A 19,011-nucleotide genomic window follows, 5' to 3' on the forward strand; every position below is an offset into this window, starting at 1 on the left:
CTCTAGGCACACAGGCTTCAGTAGTTGTGGCATGCGAGCTCAGTAGTTGTGGCTCACGGCCTCTAGAGCACAGGCTCAGTAGTTGTGGTGCATGGGCTTAGTTGCTCCACAGCATGTGGAATCTTCACGGGCCAAGGATTGAACCTGTGTCCCCTGCATTGGCAGGCAGATTCTTAACCATTGTGCCACCAGGGAAGTCCCGATATAAAATTCTAAATTTTAGAATTATTTGTTCTAGTTCTGTGAAGAATGTCATGGGTATTTTGATAGGGATTGCCTTAAATCTGTGGATTTCTTTGGGTAGTCTCGCCATTTTAACAATATTAATTCTTCCAATCCAGGAGCATGGGATATCTTGCCATTTCTTTGAGTCAACTTCAGTTTCCTTTATCAATGTTTTATAGTTTTCAGCATATACTTCTTTCACCTCCTTGGATAAGTTTATTCCTAGGTATTTTATATTTTTTGACGTGATTTTAAATGGGATTTTTTTTCTTTATCTGATATTTCATTATTAGTATAAAGAAACGCAAAATATTTCTGTATATTAATCTTATATCCTGCTACCTTGCTGAATTCCTTTATTAGTTCTAATAGCTTTTGTGTGGACATTTTAGGGTTTTTATATTGAGTATCATTTCACCAGTCCAACTGATATATTGTATCATTTAGAACCTTTGTTACTTTGTTATTATTGTTTTTATTTTGTTATTATTGTTATTTGTTACTTTGTTATTATTGATTTTCTATCTGGATGGTCTGTCCATTGATCTCAGTGGGATGGTAAAATTTCCTACTACTGTTGTGTTATTTTTAATTTCTCCTTTTATGTCTGTTCACATTTGTTTTCTATATTTAGGAGCTCCTATATTGTGTGCCTGTATGTTAATGTGTGTAAAATCCTCTTTTTGTATTGATCCCTTTATCATTATATAGTGTCCTTCTTTGTCTTTCTTTATGGCCTTTGTTTTACAGTCCATTTTGTCTGATACGTGTTTTGCTACCCCTGCTTTTTTGTCATTTCCATTGGCATGAAATATCTTTTTCCATTCCCTTACTTTCAGTCTCTGTGTATCTTTTGCTCTGAAATGAGTCTCTTGTAGGCAGCATATTGTAGGTTCTTGTTTTCTCTGTGTCTTTTGATCAGAACATTTAGTCCATTGACATTTAAAGTAATTATTGATAGGTATGTACTTATTGCCATTTTAAACCCGGTGTTCCCGTTGTTTTTGTGGTTCTTCTTTGTTCATTTCTTCTGTTTTTGTTTTTCCTTTTGTGGGTTGATGATTTTCTTTTGTAATATAGTTTTCAGTTTCTTTCATGGGTTTTTGTGAATCTATAGTATGTTTTTGATTTGTGGATAGATACTATGGCATTCAAGTACAATATGTTGACCCATAACTATATCTACTTGCTTTAAACTGATAGTCATTCAAGTACAAATTATAAAAGATTTACATTTTTATACTCCCTTTCCCCATATTTTGTTATTTTGATGTTCTATTTTATATCTTACTACTTATCCTTTTACTGTTATAGTTATAATCACTTTTACAATTTTTTATTGTTTTTTAACCTATGTACTGACTTATTTAAGTGATCTTCAATCCTTTTACATATTTGCCTTTCCTATCGTGATTTTCCCTTTCCTATAGATTCTTGTGTCATTTCTATTTATAGAAGACCTTTCATTATTTCTTTAGGGTGGGTTTGGTATTGCTGAATTCTTTTAGTTTGCCTGTCTTAGAAATTCTTTATCTGTACTTCTATTGTAAATGATAACCTTGCTGGGTAGGGTATCCTAGGTTTCAGGTTTTTCCCTTTCAAGACTTTAACTTTATCATTCCATTCCCTTCTGGTCCACAAAGTTTATTCAGAGAAATTAGCTGATAGCCTTATGGGGGTTCCCTTGTAACTGACTTTTTTTTTTATCTTGCTGCCTTTAGAATCCTCTCTTTTTCTTTAGCTTTTGCCATTTTAATTATGATATGTCTTGGTGTGAGTCTGTTTAGGTTCATCTTGTTTAGGACCTTCTGTGCTTTCATTTGTCTTTCTATCTACTGTTCTCATTGGCTGATTTCCATTATTATGTCTTCCAGATCACTTATTCATTTTTGTCTGTTATTAATCTTCTGTTCATTGTTTCTAGATTGGTTTTTATCTCATCTATTGAATTGTCTATTTTTGATTGCTTCATCTTTATAGTTTCTAATTACTTGTTACAGTGATCTGCATTTCTATTTATAATCTTTTTTAATTTCTTAAGCCTTTTTATAATAATGGGTCTCAATAGTGTCAGGGACAGGTGTCTCTGACTGACATAGCTACCTAAACTCTCCTCTGGGCTGAGGACGAGCTTCTCCAAGAATGGCGACAAGTCACCAAACAGCCTCCTTTAGCATTTTTATTACCTCCTTTTTGAACTCAGGGTCTAGTAGACTGGTGAAGACTGTTTCATTATTTGATATTTCAGCGGATTTTTCTTATTTTTCTTAATTTGGTGTAGTTTCTCTGCCTTTTCATTTTACTTATATTACTTATATTTCTCTTTCTCCATGACTTTAGGAGAAACAGTTATCTACTGTGGTCTTGAAGGGGTGTTTTTATGTGAGAGCATCCCTGTATAGACTGTGCGTGTCCAATATTTTTGATGCAGGGGCTCATTTTGGTACAGTCACCTGTGTTTCCTCAGGGTGTGCTGTCCATTATCCCCTTGATAGAGGGTGTGGTTGGCGCTGATATACCTAGAGCTTGTGCAGGATATGAGTCAGGGCTTCCTCTCTGCTCCATGTCTGTCACTGCCCTGTTGGGGACAAGGTCTGCTCTCCAGTTGTTGGATTAGAAGCTTTGAGGGTCAAGTTCAATCAGGCTTTGTTGCCCATGCATGTATACCTTGCCCCAAAGGAGGTGATTGCTAATGTAGATGAGGCCTACGGTCACAGAGGACCTATAAGCCGCTTCCGTAGGTGTCCCTGGTTCTGCTCAGAAGCAGCCCAAGGTCGCATCCATTTCTCTCTTGTTTTCATCCCAGATCTAGTTACTGCAAAGCTGTCCTGTGTATTAATCTGCAGCTGGGGTTGGAGGTTGGGAGTTGTGGCTGCACAGGAATTGAGGTGACTGCACTGCTGCCTGAGATCTCGGCTGCCTCTGTGGCAGTCTTCTCCCAGGACTTGTCTGCCTCGGATCCAGCACTAAGCTGCAGTGTGGAATGGGCAGAGCTTGGGCACTCTCACTGGGAGACAAACTGCTGTGTACTTCTGAGCATGCTGACAATGGCTGTCGCCATCCCAATGGGACCACACTCCAGATCCTCCGGGCTGTCTCTCTGTAGCTAAATGAGTCCTATCCCAGGAACTCTTTGCCCCAGATTTACTGGTTAGCCTTTGCATACCATTGTGCCACCATCCCCCTCTTTGCACATACTGACAATGGCCAGTTTGGGTTGTATAGGAGTTCTGCCAGTTTCCAGTTAGTTTTCCATGAGAATTGTTCCACATGTATTTATACATATAGATATATGTATCTATATGTATAAATACATATATATATATTTTTTTTTACTGTGATTGCATTGAAATGGAAATAAGTATAGGTAGATTAGCTGTAGTGGTTTAGGCAGAACCTGATGATACTTTCGACTCATATGCATTATTGGAGATGAGAACTGAGGACTACTTAGGAATAACTACAGAACTTGAAATCAATTTGAACTGCAACAGTACAAGTTAAGATATTTAATACTGTACTTATTCTTGGAGTCTGCAGTTCAAATCATGTCCCAGGGTAAATGGTGATATTTTCCTCAAGATATTATGACAGATGAATTAAACTTTTTTGCCCACTTGACTTAATGATTCTTTTTTCTCTAAGGCTTGTTTTTTTCAGTTTTATTGAGGTATAATTGACAAATAAAATTACACATCATGGTGATTTGATATACACATACATTGTGAAAGGATTCCTCCCATGAGTTAATTACATATCCACAGTTATTAACACTGTATTGTTTAATGAAATTTACTAAGAGAACTTAAATATTGTCACCACCTCCCCCAAGAAAAATTACTCTTCTCCCAACATTGGCAGTATGACTAAGCATTGACACTATTGAACACTGTCTTTCGTTGATCCCTTTTGTATCTTCTGGTTAATATTATGAGTATTTTTTATGTATCAGTGAGAAAAAAATTAGCATGTTTACTTGAAACATGTAGCAGAATGACAAAGGTAACTCCTATAACTGCTGTGCCTTTGAAATTTATCCCAGTCTTATTCATAACATTAATTGGATTATTCACCCATTAACCAAAGGCATCTCACATGCTGTGCATTTTGAAAGGTCAAATCTGTGGGAAATTTTATTAAAGAAATCTCAGTGCTGATATTAATAAAAATAGTCTTCACATTAAAGCAGGGTGGCAAATACATGGCCTACATGCTCTCTCTCTGTCCTTCCGTTTCCATGTCTGGGATACTAATTGATAAAGATAGGATTTCCTACTGAGCCTTTTGCGAATCCTCCTCAACACAACACGCTATGCAGCCAGTTGATCAGAGCTGGCATCAGAGTTGGAACTCATTTGTCATCCCCATTTTAACACTAAGTAAATCCTTTGTTACCCCCAAATACTCACTTTAAGTGCGTATTTACTTAGGTTTTTCTCCCACCACAAATATAGTTTTCTGGTTTTTGTCAACAAGGTCTGCTGCTCCTTATCTTTTTTTTTTTTTGCGGTATGCGGGCCTCTCACTGTTGTGGCCTCTCCCGTTGCAGAGCACAGTTTCGGACGCGCAGGCTCAGCAACCATGGCTCACGGGCCCAGCCGCTCCTTATCTTTTCAGCTCACCTAAGCTCACAAACTGTGGATGCTGGAAACATCCAGTTTGTGGATGTTTCCAGGAAACTGACAGTCCTGCCTTAAGCACCAGAGTCTCTTATTCTCTGCCTCAGAACTTTCTGTGTCACTACAGGTGCTTCCTAAGCAGAACTGTGGTAAGGTTCCCAGTCTGTATTGCAATACTCAGTGAAGACCAATCCATTTCTCCCAGTGGGAGAGGAGAGTCAGCAAAAAAGCCCTGGCCTTGCCATTCCACAGTAGGAAAGTTCTGATGTGTGTTCTCTGTGGCTTCTCAGAAGATCCACAGGGGGACTGAGTGATTATCTGCTCATTAGTGTTTTGCTTCCCTGATTGACTTTTCTCATTCTTCATTTGTGCTTCCTAGGGTCACTGAAGTCCTTACGTCAGGGTCTGCTTTTAGAACTATAGCTAAAATGGTGTCTTTTGTCTTCATGTTATGTAAAACATTGGTTCACAAACTGCAGTCAGTGAAGTTTCTCCTGATGATCCACGGACTGAGCTGTGAGCTCTGACTCGCCACTCCACAGCAGATCCAGTAAAGCCATTTTTCCTTCCTCTATGGAAAGTCCCACAGGAGAACTACCTTAGAGCACTGTAGGTCAGAAATCCAACACGGGTCTCACTGGCTAAAATCAACATGTCAGCACAGCAGCATTCTTTTTCTGGAGCTTCTAGAGGATAATCTGTTTCCTTGCATTTTCCAGTTTCTGGAACTGGCCACTACTTGCCATCTCTATCACTATAGATGTATTTTTGATGTGTTTGTTGTGGAGAGGTGAGCTCCACGTCCTCCTACCCTGCCATATTAATCCCCCTCCTTTCTACTAATGATCTTTATTTCTGTATTAGAATTATTGATAATAGTAGTTTTATTAAAATTAGAGAAAACCAGTAGTATCTAAAATATATAATTTCAGAAAATTAGTGTATATTTTATATGGGGCATAATGTGATGTTTGCTCTCTCTTACATAAAATATTTCTTACAAAGCATTAAAGTCCATCAGTTATTTCATCTTTAATGACACTCACTTTTAACATTTTTTTCTTATGTGCTCTATGATGATGACAATGTTACATTAACACAGATAGACACACATATGCACACATTCATAGGAGAAAAAAAACTCAAACCAAAACACCTTGTAAATACTCATACCACTGCAGGTGCTGAAGCATATTGTGGAGTATTTATAGAATTCTATAATATCAAACATGACTAAATGATGATTTATTGTACTACCTTACCTTTCCATTTAAGGAGGCCAGAGAACTTACATATTTCTTTCAGGACATATACATTTCTAAAGACAAGATTTCTTTCTTTTTTTTTTTTTTTAATGGTATTGCTTCTGTGATTTTAGTCACACTGAAAATCTTTAACCATCACTGCAAGCCATTGCAATGATTTAGTCATATATCCACTGATGAACAAGCTTACAAAAGTAGCAATTCTTTAACGTCTGTATTTCAGTTTTATAGCTCTAAGCTTTACTCAGGGAAAATTAATCAGTAAAAGAGGGAAAATTAATCAGTAAATGAGGAAAAATATCTTCCACATATAAATTGTGTGATGAAAGGTCTAAACTGAGAATTGAAACATATGGCAAGATTATTGAGTAGAAGGTTGTCCTGTACATGGAGCTCTCCCTTCAAATTGATCTCCCAGACTGTTTTCACCTCCCGTTTGGCCTTAGTAGGAGACCAGGCAAATCAGGGTTAGAGAAACAATCTATAGTTAAACAACCAATCATCTTTGTTGCTTATTGTTAGGAATAAAGAAAAAGTTAGCAAATAACTAAAAGTTAGAAAACTGGATATTACCTAGAGACATGTATAATTATCATTGACTGAATGATGTTCTTAATATTTTCTTACAGTTTTTTAATTTTAATGACCAAAAGCCTTTTTTTGCATATGAGTTACAGTTTTAAATTTTTTCTTTAATCATTTTCATATATTTCTAACAGTCAGAACTCATAGCCCACATTTAGGTCATAAAATATAGCTTTAGAAAAAACCCAAGAGCCTCTGCCATAGGTCAAAGTCTAAACTGATAAGTAAATTCATTTTTAGGTGATACTAGTAGTCCTTATGGAAGAATTAATAAGTACATAGGTTAGAAATCAGAGCTACATGTAAAGACTGAAAAACTGTGCCTGTATTTTTTTCCCCCCACTGTATTTGAAGGGGGTAAAATCCTTAATTGCCCTTATGTAGTTCAAACATTTTTTTAAATTCTACTTTGTTGTGCCAGTCTATAAATAGGAAGGGTATGAAGCTAGGTAACATAACTTCTAAGTTAAGCTAACCATTTGAGCGGGAGTATAGTTACATTGAGAGGAATCTTATCAAATGAGATTAAGCCATATCCTTGTGAGCAAAATAGCAATTGAAGAATTAGTCTGACTTTGCTAAGACTTGTATGCTTCAGTTTAGGATTTTGGAGAAGCCTACCCCAAGTAAGTCATTTCAGTTAGGTGCTCCAAACTGACATATTCATTCACCTGACCTGTGGTTTGAGTGTATACTACATGTCTGAGATAGTTTTTTACACTGAAGATACAGCAGTAAATAAGTCACATAATTTCTTTCCCTGGTGGAGTTTTTATTCTTGTTGGGGAGATAAGCAACACGCAATAAATGATTTTGACTAGAGAGATAGGTAAATAGATTAAAGATAAATTAGATTAGAAAACAGATAAGATAGATTGATTGATAGATATAGACAGAAAACAGGTGGTCATGTATGTTACATAGAAGAATAAAGCATGTTAGTGGATAGAAACAGCTGGGTGATAGGAAAGTGAATGACAAAAGGATGGGCAGAGAAACATGTTTGGATCAAAATGGATCACAGACCTAAATGTAAAATGCAGAACTCTGAAAGTCTTAGAATATAATATGAGAGAAAATCTAAGTGATCTTGGGTTTGGTGGTAACTTTTTAGATACAAAACCAAAGAAATTCATGAAAGAATTGATAAGCCAGACTTCATTAAAACAAAATAAAAAAATTCTGCTTTGTGTAAACATTGACTAGAGAATAAAAAGACAAGCCACAGACTGGGAGAAAATAGTTGAAAAAGACGTATCTGATAAAGGACTTATCCAAAATATTCACGGAACTCTTAAAAATCAACAATAAGTAAACAAACAGTCTGGTTAAAAAATGAGTCAAAACCTTAACAGACACATCACCAAAGAAGATAAACAGATTGCAAATAAGCATATGAAAGTGTGTGCCACCTATGTGTCTTGGAAGAAATGCAAATCAAAACGAGATACCACACTAATTAGAATGGCCAAAATCCAAAACACTGATAATGCCAAATCTGGGAAGGGTGTAGATCAACAGGAACTCTCATTCATTGCTGGTGGGACTGCAAAATTGTACAGCCCACTATAAAAGACAGTTTTCAGGTTCCTTTTGTGTGTGTGTGTGTTTATGAGCAAGTGTGTGTGTAATATCCATATGTGTATATATATATAATACATATATGCATATATATATACACACACACCTTTTTTGACATGCAAAAAGCTGTACATATTTAATGTATACACGTTGATGACTTCATGAGTTTGGAGATAAGTATACACCTGTGAAAGCATCAACTCAATCTATGCCATAAACCTATTCATAACCTCCAAAAGCTTCCTCCCACCTTCTTTATATATTGTTACCATTTTTTATATGATAAAAAAACAGATCTACCCGCTTAGCAAATTTCTAAGTATATAATATAGTATTGTTACAAAACTAAACATATTCTTATCATACAATGCAGCAATTGTGGTCCATGGTATTTACCCGAAGGGGTTGAAAATTTATCTCCATGAAAATATCTACGTATGAATGTTTATAGTAGCTTTATTCATAATATCCAAAGTTTAGAATCAACTAATGTATTTTTCAGTTGGTAAATGGATAAATAAACAGTCTTACATCTAGTTAATGGAATATTTTTCAACGCTATAAAGAAATGAGCCATGAAAAGACATGGAGGAATCTTAAATGCATATTACTAAATGAAAGAAGCCAGTCTGAAAAGGCTACTACCTATATTATTACAACAAAATGATATTCTTGAAAAGGAAAAACTCTGGAGACAGTAAAAAGATCGGCGGTTGCTAGGGGTAGGGAGAAAGGGTGGGATGAATCAGCAGAGCACAGAGGAGTTTTAGAATAGTGAAACTACTATATATGTCATTATGCATTTTTTTAAAAACCCATAAAGTATATACCACTGAGAGTGTACCCTGATGTAAACTGTGGGCTTTGGATGATAATGATATATAAATGTAGGTTCATCAGTAGTAACATGTACTACTCTGGTGGCGGTTGTTGACAATGGGGGAAGCTATGCATGTGTGGGTACAGGTCATATATGCGAAATCTCTGTACCTTCTGATTAATTTTTCTGTAAACCTAAAATTGTTCTAAAAAGTAAAATCTTTTTAAAAATATCCAGAAAGGTAAAATTTAAGGTGAAAATTGTTAATTTGAAGATGTCAACAATATGAAGTTCGTGGAGAATTGTGTTATAAGCAGAGGGAACAAGTGTGAAACCTAGAAACCTTAATGGTCTATATAGTTAAATACAGAAAGAAATCCAGTGTGACAAGAACATGGTAGGCAATTTTGTTACCACATGAGGGCAGGGAAGTAGTCAGCAGCCAGATCATTAAAGGCTTTATAATCTAGAGTAGAAGAAAATTTATGCTAAATGTGACTTTGATACACTAGAAAGTTTAGAGTAATGGAGAAACATCATGATTTTTGTGTTGAGAATGGTTTGTGGCAAACCATGGTTTGTGGTGAGAAATGATGTAGGGGGCTTCCCCTGCATTTAGGTAGGGTTTGGGGGGGGTTCCAATTGAGATATAATGGCTAATTGGACTTCTAGTGTGGAAATAGTAGAAATGCAGTGAAGTAAACCCATTCAGTTATCTTGGAGGTAGTCAGGAAGGACTAACTGACTGATAAGCAGGGTAAAGAAAAAAGAGTAATTATGCATGACCCATCAATTTTGGATTGAGTCATCAGGTTAGATGTCACTGTCATTTACTGAGTTGGTGAAACTTTGGAGAACCACAGGTTTTGGTGGAGGGATATCAAGAGTTCTATTTGGGACATGTTAATTTTGAGGTGCCTGGAAGACAGTCATGTAGATGCTTTAATTTAATATTTGGATATATGAATTTGGAGTTGGGTGGAGAAATCAATACTACGTTTAAATGTGGGATTCAGCAGCATAAGAATGTTGTATACATCCATGGGGATGGATGGAATAACTCAGGGAAATATATAGATAGAAAAGAGAAGAGGGACCAGGGTAAAAAGATACTGCTATTGGATTTGGCTACATGGAGGCTCCTGGTGACCTTGGTGCATTTCAGTAGAATAGTAAAGGCAGACACTCAGTTGTTCTTTCACTGTACATTAAATTTGAATCTAAAATTTGGCTTTTGAATACTGTGTTAGAAAATGATCTTAAAAGCATTTTTAGAGGTAAGAGGGGGATTTAAAATGATTTCCTAAACTAATACAACATTGTTGTGTTATCAACTATACTCCAATAAAAAATGAAAAAAAAATAAATGATTTCCTAAATTCCCAGAGTGATGCTAACATTTTCAGAAAAGGTTGAACGCCTAAACATAGAATTTTACTCTAAGCAGAGGGAGAATGAGGAGTTTCCTGGAAGCGGGAGGAGAACAGTGGGGCAGGATTTGATTCTCTTTGTCATTGCAGCTGATCCAGATCAGCAAGGTAGGACCATCTGGAAGACCATGAATTACAATAGCCATTATCCTTGAGCAGTTGATGTATGGGGGACAGGGGCCAATATTTAAAGAACAGGCAAAACAGTTATACTTCACTATTAATAGAAAGTTAGCTCTTGAGGGCATATGGAATAGGAGACCCTTCCTTTAATATCAAGGAGAAGCTTTAACTTGGATCTAGAGTTTACACTGCAAAGAATAAAGGGGAGAGAAAATCACTTGGTGAGTTCTGCAACGATGCTGAGTTTATCTGAGAGAGAATGATTTAAATCAGAAAATATTTAATTGGCAGGTCCAAGATTTTACCTTTTGCTTTATATTGCTTTTTATTTTTCTTCACATTAATAAGATTCATGGGTCAAAAGAGAGTTTAATATAGTTATAAAGATATAAAGTTAATTGTTTCCACATCAAAATAATATCATATAGATATTTTCACTCTGCTAGATTCTGTTGAATTCTGGTTAATTTGGTTTTGTATATATATTTATCAGATTATCAAGAATCAATATGTCTCATTTAAATTTACTCACATTTGTAGTTTGGACAATTTTGATTTTCATCCTTCCTTAAATGGAGAGAAGTTGGCCACCATTTTCTGTTAAAACAATCAAACGAAACTTTTGTTAAATAATTGTTAAAATTATTAAAGTTCTATATCATAAGCCAGTCTCTTCTCCCTCACCTTAAATAATTCTACTTCCCTTAACCTTTTCATTGACACTTGTAAAATTTTCATTCATGTGGTGTTTCCCTCCATATTCTTAAATATTTATTATGAAAAAGTCCAAACTTGCTGAAAGTCTAGTAAAAATCTAGTGAGCAAATTACAGAGATTTTATAAGAATGGTAAATTTCAATTCAAATCTTTAAGTCAGTTTAATTGTTTTTAATCTTATTTGACTTAAAAGAAAACAAAACTAACTTACCAAGTATGTTTATCTTGTCTTGGAAGCAGAGTATTCAAAATCCATTAACCTGGTTGTGGCTGTCTATACTTCAGAGATGGTATAGGCTCACAAAAAAGCAGTAATTTTTTTCCTCTTTTTCTTTTTTTTTTTCTTTTGAGGAATGCTACCTTTAATTTGTATTTGTACTTATTTGAAAGTAGACTTTATGAAATTTGTTTGACTTCCTCTCATGACTCCTGTGGTTCTTTATTTAAATCTGTGGGTGCAATTTCAGGTTGTTTAAATCTATGGTTTCAATATCTGCATCCTTGAATTTTGTTGACGCCTTTGTTGATTTTTTTCTTCTTTGTATCCACAGATTCAACATCATTAACTTCTGAATATTTTTTATGAATCTTTCTAGGGATCTTTCATTGAATTCTTCATATCCCCAAATTTAGCATAAGTATCCTCCAAGTCCTTTTAACGTCTTTCTTATATTTTTCATGAAGGTTTTCTGAGCCCATCTTTGTGTTCTTCTTTCCCCCATTTAAAAAATTATTCCATTAATTCTTTGAATCCCCCTTTTCATATATTCAGTTTCAGACTACTAAAATTGTTCCATCAAATACTCTTTTGAATTACCATCCAAGGCCTACTTGCCCTTCTTGGCATCTTTCTTTGCATCCTTCTTGGCATCTTTCTTTGACTCAGCAGATTCTGTGTCAGTCTGTTTCTTGGCATCTTTCTTTTCTTTCTTGGCAGCATCTTTTGACTCACTGTCTGCCTCACCGGGCTTTTCATCTTTCTTATCTTTTTTACTCTCCTTCTTCTTTGAATCTTTCTTGTCCTTTGATTCATCTCCTTTCTCACCAGTTTTCTTTGAATCCTTGCTCCCTTTCTTATCCTTCTTTCCATCTTTCTTTTCACCTTCTGGTTCTGTAATGGACTCCTTGCCCTTCTTTGAACCTTTCTTATCTTTTTTGGAATCTTTCTTTGCATCTCCTTTTTCACCTTCTAATTCTGTAGCAGACTCCCTGCCCTTCTTTGAACCTTTCTTATCTTTCTTTGAATCTTTCTTTGCATCTCCCTTTTCACCTTCTGTTTCTGTATCAGACTCCTTGCCCTTCTTTGAACCTTTCTTATCTTTCTTTGAATCTTTCTTTGCATCTCCCTTTTCACCTTCTGTTTCTGTATCAGACTCCTTGCCCTTCTTTGACCCTTTCTTATTTTTTTTAGAGTGTTGCTTTGCATCTCCTTTTTCACCTTCTGATTCTGTAGCTGAGTCGTCCTTCTTTGAACCTACCTTGTATTTTTCAGAACCTTTTATTGCACCTGCTTTTTCATCTTCAGAGTCTGTAACTGACTCCTTGCCCTTCTTTGAACCTTTTTTCTCTATTTTGACATCTTTCTTTGCATCTGCTTTCTCTTCTTTAGCTCCTGGTTCTTTCTTTGAACCTTTCCTAAGTTTTTCCTCTGAAACTGTGGACTCTGCTTCTGAATCTGATTTGTCCTTCTTGTCTTCCTTCCTTTTCTTAATTATTGATGGAGATAAAGGTTTTGCTGCATCTTTAGCATCCTCCCTGGAGTGTCCAGCTGGTTTCTGTGGAGGCTGCCTCCTAGCAGCTAAATAAACAGATGGTCTCTCAGAAATTCTCATTAAAGAACGGTGCATCCATAATGGTGGTTTATGAGCTCCCCTTAATTTGTCTTCATCATATCTCTGAAATATTGGTTAGAATAATAATGAACAACTTGTGTGTGAGTTACACAACCTTTATTACCAGATATTGAATACATTTAACTTCAACCATGAAAATATTTTAGATTTTGATAAATAGTGGGTAAATGGTAGATTGCATAGTTTATTATGCTTTTTCAACTTTGTTCCTTTTTTGTATTAAAGGACAGCCATGCCTCATTTAAGGCCTAATTTTAATTTAGAGGATCTTCATAATTCCCTCAAGATTTTATGTTAAAATTCTCACAGAACTTCACTGACTAATGACAAATCAGAACCTCTCTTCACAATCATGAGAGATTTAGGTTTTGTTTTTGTTTTTTGTTTTTTTACTCTGTGTTCTTGAGATTTCTTGGAATGTCTTCCCCACCTTTCATTTCTGTGCTAACTCAGAAACTAATTATTCTCTAATATCTAAGAGTTTCATGTTCAGGCATATCCTGGTCTCTATTGTCACATTCAAAGTCTCTGGAATTTAGAATACTACCTGTGGTTAAAAGTAAAAGCCTAATACTCCTCTGCCTGACAAGATATAATTTGAGTATCAGATAGGAAACTGCAATAATGAAAACTATAACATTCAGTGGACATTAGTTTGAGCAGAATGGTACATTCTGTTTTCAACTCCTAATCAAATATTTTTAAAAGCTTAATTGCAAAAATAGCAAATTTTGGAAAGAATGTTAATGGCTGTAAAAATAAATTTAATAAAGAAAGAAAGGAAAATGAAAAAAGGATGAGAAAACAGAAGAAACCTAGGTTACTACTGACTAAATATATTCCCTAAAATAAACAAGAGTTCATGATATGTTATTTTGTGAAAGCTTTTCTTGGAACATTTTCATATTCCTTGATGATTCCAGAAACATTGGGAAATATTAATCTTCTAATACTCAAAATCTGGAATTCTATATTATAGGAAATGAGAAAGCATTGAAACTTCCTTAGTTTATAATGTAACTCCATGATTCTCATGAGGGAGTTTCTCCAACTGGGGAATATTTTCTGAATGTTCATACTACCTGTAGCCTTAGGCTCTCCAGATTTCTGTGCTTCTTGGATACATATTTTCTATAATGTGGGATTGCTGAGCAAATATTTAATATGAAATAAGGGAGTAATTTTTTTATACTGAAATGCAAATTAAATATATCTACTTTCTCCAAGTAGTAGAATTGAGTTACCTTTAACTGTGCTGTACAATATGACATTTAAAAGCCACATGTGAACTGAATCAAATTGAATGTAAAATTCAACTGCTCAGTTGCAGTAGCCTCATTTCAAGTGTTCAGTAGCCATATTGGAATTGGAATGCAAAGATATAAAATACTTCCATCATCACAGAAATCCCATTGGTCAATGATGATCTGTAACATATATAGCTATACATGATTTCACAGGATTATTACCAGTAAAAGTATGTGATCTTTTCAAAACTCACAGGAACTGTTTTGTCTTGTAGTTGGGAAGGTTTTGATCTCCTTTTTGTTCCTGGCCGTGGTGGTTTGGGAAATACCAGGGCAAAATGTTGCTGATTCCATGATTTTTTTAATTCACTGACTAAAATAAGAAAACATTAAGCATACACTTCAGAATAAATAGAATTTTATCAGACCTAAAATGGCAGTAAGTTTCTCTTGCCCATTCTTTCCCATTGCCCAAGTACTGTCAAGAGGTTAATAATTCATAAATAAATTTGGTTTGGTTTAGAAAAAATTAAAAAAAAAAAATAAAATGGCAGTAAGTAATCATATGCAAATTAATAAATAAATTATTCAAATTATGGCTTCATGTATTTGGTAATGTTTGAAATTCTGTACTATTAATATGAGAAAATAAAATTTGATTTTTTAAAATTTTAACTAGTTTTGTAGTTAATTATATAGTCATTGTGAAACTAATATAGTCTGTAATATAAATGGAAAAAAACAGTTTTACTGTTTCCTTTTAATCTTTCTATCTCTTCCAATCTAGATTTTTCCTTTATAGTCTTTTGGCTAGAATACAATTCTACTGAGAACAGAAATTATGGTAGCTACTTCTGTAGCTCCCAAAGTACTTAGCACAGTTCCTATTTAAAATATTCAGTAAATATATGACTGAATATAAAGGCTAACACTTAAGATCCCCTTAGTTAGTAACCATATTCTAAGCTACAAGAGTAAATGTCATACACCCCAGAACTGCATTGTCATCGGTGGCATACTAATGAAGAAAATCGATAAATAAATATACTTTATAAATAAAGTACCTACAGAATTGTGATTGTGAGGGTCGAGTTACATAGAAACTATAATATAAATGGTTAAAAATATTTAGGTTACCAATAAGACCTGTGAGAGAGACATCCACATCTATTTAAGTATGTACAAAAATGCTGTATATAAGAGAAAATAGACTTGTCCTGTGAGTCTCCTAAAGATAGAATCAGGATCAATGAGAAAATATGCAGAATGAAAGATATATTTAAGTTTAATATATGAGAGAAAATTGATTACTTGATATAAGAAGTCCTTCACCATCAGATTGACTGGCCTTGTCAAGTAATGAATTTTTTTGCCAATTATATGTCCGATATAGAATATCAGCAATGTAGCAGAAGACATTCCTGACACAGGTAAGAAGTTATTTATCCATTTTTTTACACTGCCTTTCAACTGTAAGATTATCTAACTGTTTGAATTCTAACCTGTAAATATGTCCACCTTTATGTTGCTGAACATATTCACTTAATCTTCTGTGGATAGTAAGACAAAATATCTTTAGAAGGTATTCACTGAGCCCATGAGAAAGGTGCTTAGGAAAATTAAAAGCTGATTTTTAGTAATACTCCATGACAGCTGTTGTTTATCACTTATCCCTAAAATTAATCATACCTGTTTTAAAAAATTGAACTTTCTTACCTGGGATGTAATTATCACATGTCCCGAAGTTTATTTTTTGGCTATTAAAATAAGAGGGGAAAGTTTTAATTAATTTATACAAAATCACTCTATTTAACGATCATTACTGTACATAAACACTTGCCATGACCAACTAGAGAAATATTTTACATTCTTAGATCTCTATTATTATGTAAGATTACTTCATCCTAGAAAAATAGAAATGACCAAATATGTGTTTTTAACACAAACTTCAACATAACTAAAACAAGATGGATAAAAACATTTAAAAAAGAAAGTCACCAAAATGCATATCTGAAATATGGACATTTATGGGCTTTTTAATGACACCATGATTGAATTTTTCCCCACTTTATGCTCCAAATTCTCTTAAAATTGAACTATAAGACATTGTAAGAATTATAAGACATCATCTTAAAAACACTATGCCTAGGTGAGATCAGATCCTCAAAATAATCTCAGAATTTAACCAAATCCAAATCACTCAATGGCATGCATGTCTGTCTGTGAATGTGTGCATGTGTGTGTGTGTGTGTCAGTGTATATCACAAGCATTGATATGGATTTTGACTTTTTTTCTTCTGTAGGAAAATATGAGAAATAAAACTATGTTGCAAAGTAGTTTCTATTTACAAATTTCCATTTGTCTTAGTACTATATGAGCATGTTTATTCTCACAAAGGGGAGTTTTATATCTAATTCTTATTTATTTGTAATGGAGGCACATATTAAGATCTGTTAAAGAAATATTATTGTACATCATCCCATTATATTACAGAAATAATGTCATTGTTGATCATGAGTGAGTTTGGGGCTTACACACACACGCATACACACACACATAAAAACACACATGCTCATAGAGTGATTTCCTTATTTTAACATTATATAAATATTAAGAATAAAGTGCAGTACAAAAATATCTTGGTACCTTCATTAAAATTTTTGTTCCCAGTAAAAAACCTGGCACATTTTTGCCATTCTACAAAATTTTGAATGAATTAATTGAATAAAATTCAGGATGTGTTGACTAATAAGTTACCTGGTCTAGTGATTTCTTAACTGAGGGCGTGTATTAAAATTATTCACCCTACTATATCTCTAGGTTTAAACCTAACCAATCTACATTTATATACTGCTTAAGAAATTTTGATTTTCAACCATGGTTATGAACTTCTTTTCTAAATGCTCTGAAAGAGGAACTATGTCATGAAACAATATTATTAAATTTGAGATTTAAAAAGAGGTACATAGGCATGGTCCATTAATTTCTGTGTAAGCTCTGAGGAATATTCTTTGATCATAAAGCAATTGAATTAAAAATCAATAACAAAATTACAGTTGACCCTTGAACAGCAAGAGTTTGAACTTCATGGGTCCACTTATATGTGGATATTTTTCAATAATACTACCATACTACAAGATCTGTGGTTGGTTGAATTCCTGAGTGTAATACCGCAGATTTGGAGGGCCAACTATTAAGTTCTGTGTGGATTTTTGACTTTGTGGGAATTGGCTCCCCTAGAGCCCATGTTATTCATGGGTCAACAGTATATTGAAAGTACATAAACATTTGAAACATAAACATCTCCTTCTAAATAACCAGCGGTCAATTTACAATTCACACTTATGAAAAAAAAGCAAATGGACAATAATTTATAACAAAAATTGTGGAATACTGCAGACAGTACATAGAGAGAACTTTATAGCTTTAATGCATTTTATTAGAAAAAAGTTTAAAATCAATGTTGTAAATTTCTGCTTTAAAATTAGGAAAATATCATAATAAAGTCAAAGTTAAAGGGAGAAGATAATAAAGCTTAAGCAAGAAAAATCAGTGAAAGGGAAAACAAAATTAGAGCAAATATAACCCCACTTTTATCAGTGGAATGATCACCCACACAGAAAATCAATAAGGCAACACAGGCTTTAAGTGACACATTAGACCAGATGCACTTAACTGATATTTTTAGAGCATTCCATCCAAAAGCAGCAGAATACACATTCTTTTCAAATGCCTGTGGAACGTTCTCTGGGATTGATCTCATGCTGGGCCCCAAAGTGAGCCTCAGTAAATTTAAGAAAATTGAAAACATATCAAGCATCTTTTCCAACCACAAGGCTATGAGATTAGAAGTCAACTAACAAGAAAAAAAAAACAAACCTGTAAAAAACACAGATATGTGGAGGCTAAACAATGTGGATCATTGAAGAAATGAACGAGTAAATAAAAAAAAATACCTAGAGACAAATGACAATGATAGCGCAATGACCCAAAACCTATGGGACACAGCAAAAGAAGTTCTAAGGGGGAAGTTGATAGCAATACAATCTTACCTCAGGAAACAAGGAAAATCTCAAACAATATAACCTTACACCTAAAGCAACTAGAGAAAGAAGAACAAACAAAACCCAAAATGAGCAGAAGGAAAGAAATCATAAAGATCAGAGCAGAAATAAATGAAATAGAGATGAAGAAAATAGAAAAGATCAATGAAACTAAAAGCTGGTTCTTTGAGAAGATAAACAAAATTGATAAACCTTTAGTGAAGCTCATTAAGAAAAAAAGGAAGAGGGGTCAAGTCAATAAATCTAGAAATGAAAAATAGGAAGTTACAACTGACAGCACAGAAATACAAAGTATCATAAGAGATTACTACGGCCACTATATTCCAATAAAATGGAAGACCTAGAAGAAATGAACACATTCTTAGAAAGGTACAGTCTCCCAAGACTAAACTAGGAATAAATAGAAAATATGAATAGACTGATCACAAGTATTGAAATTCAACAAAGTACAGGACCAGATGGCTTCACAGGCAAGTCTATC

The 19,011-nt window shown here is 34.3% G+C and overlaps 1 protein-coding gene across 1 annotated transcript; it reads right to left on the reverse strand.

Annotated features, from left to right (window-relative positions):
- Nucleotides 1-12,192: 12,192 nt before the first annotated feature.
- CYLC2 (cylicin 2) lies at nt 12,193-17,555 on the reverse strand. Its single transcript, XM_024734424.1, has 4 exons — nt 17,521-17,555; nt 16,182-16,222; nt 14,720-14,838; nt 12,193-13,260 (listed from the first exon to the last, which is right to left on the reverse strand). The coding sequence occupies exons 1-4, from the start codon at nt 17,553-17,555 to the stop codon at nt 12,193-12,195; spliced, it is 1,263 nt and encodes a 420-aa protein (XP_024590192.1).
- Between the last annotated feature and the right edge of the window lie 1,456 nt (nt 17,556-19,011).

The sequence above is a fragment of the Neophocaena asiaeorientalis genome, unplaced genomic scaffold (genome assembly GCF_003031525.2).
Source record: "Neophocaena asiaeorientalis asiaeorientalis breed wild unplaced genomic scaffold, Neophocaena_asiaeorientalis_V1.1 scaffold192, whole genome shotgun sequence".
In the NCBI taxonomy this organism is placed as follows: Eukaryota; Metazoa; Chordata; class Mammalia; order Artiodactyla; family Phocoenidae; genus Neophocaena; species Neophocaena asiaeorientalis.

Coding starts and splice junctions, on each gene's coding strand:
- CYLC2 (XM_024734424.1), bottom strand. CDS start 17,555: ATGAAGTTCAAACTCTTGCTGTTCAAGGGTCAACT. Junction 16,223..17,520: donor TTGCTGTTCAAGGGTCAACT/GTAATTTTGTTA, acceptor TTATTTTAATAG/CCAAAAAATAAACTTCGGGA. Junction 14,839..16,181: donor ATGTGATAATTACATCCCAG/GTAAGAAAGTTC, acceptor TTCTTATTTTAG/TCAGTGAATTAAAAAAATCA.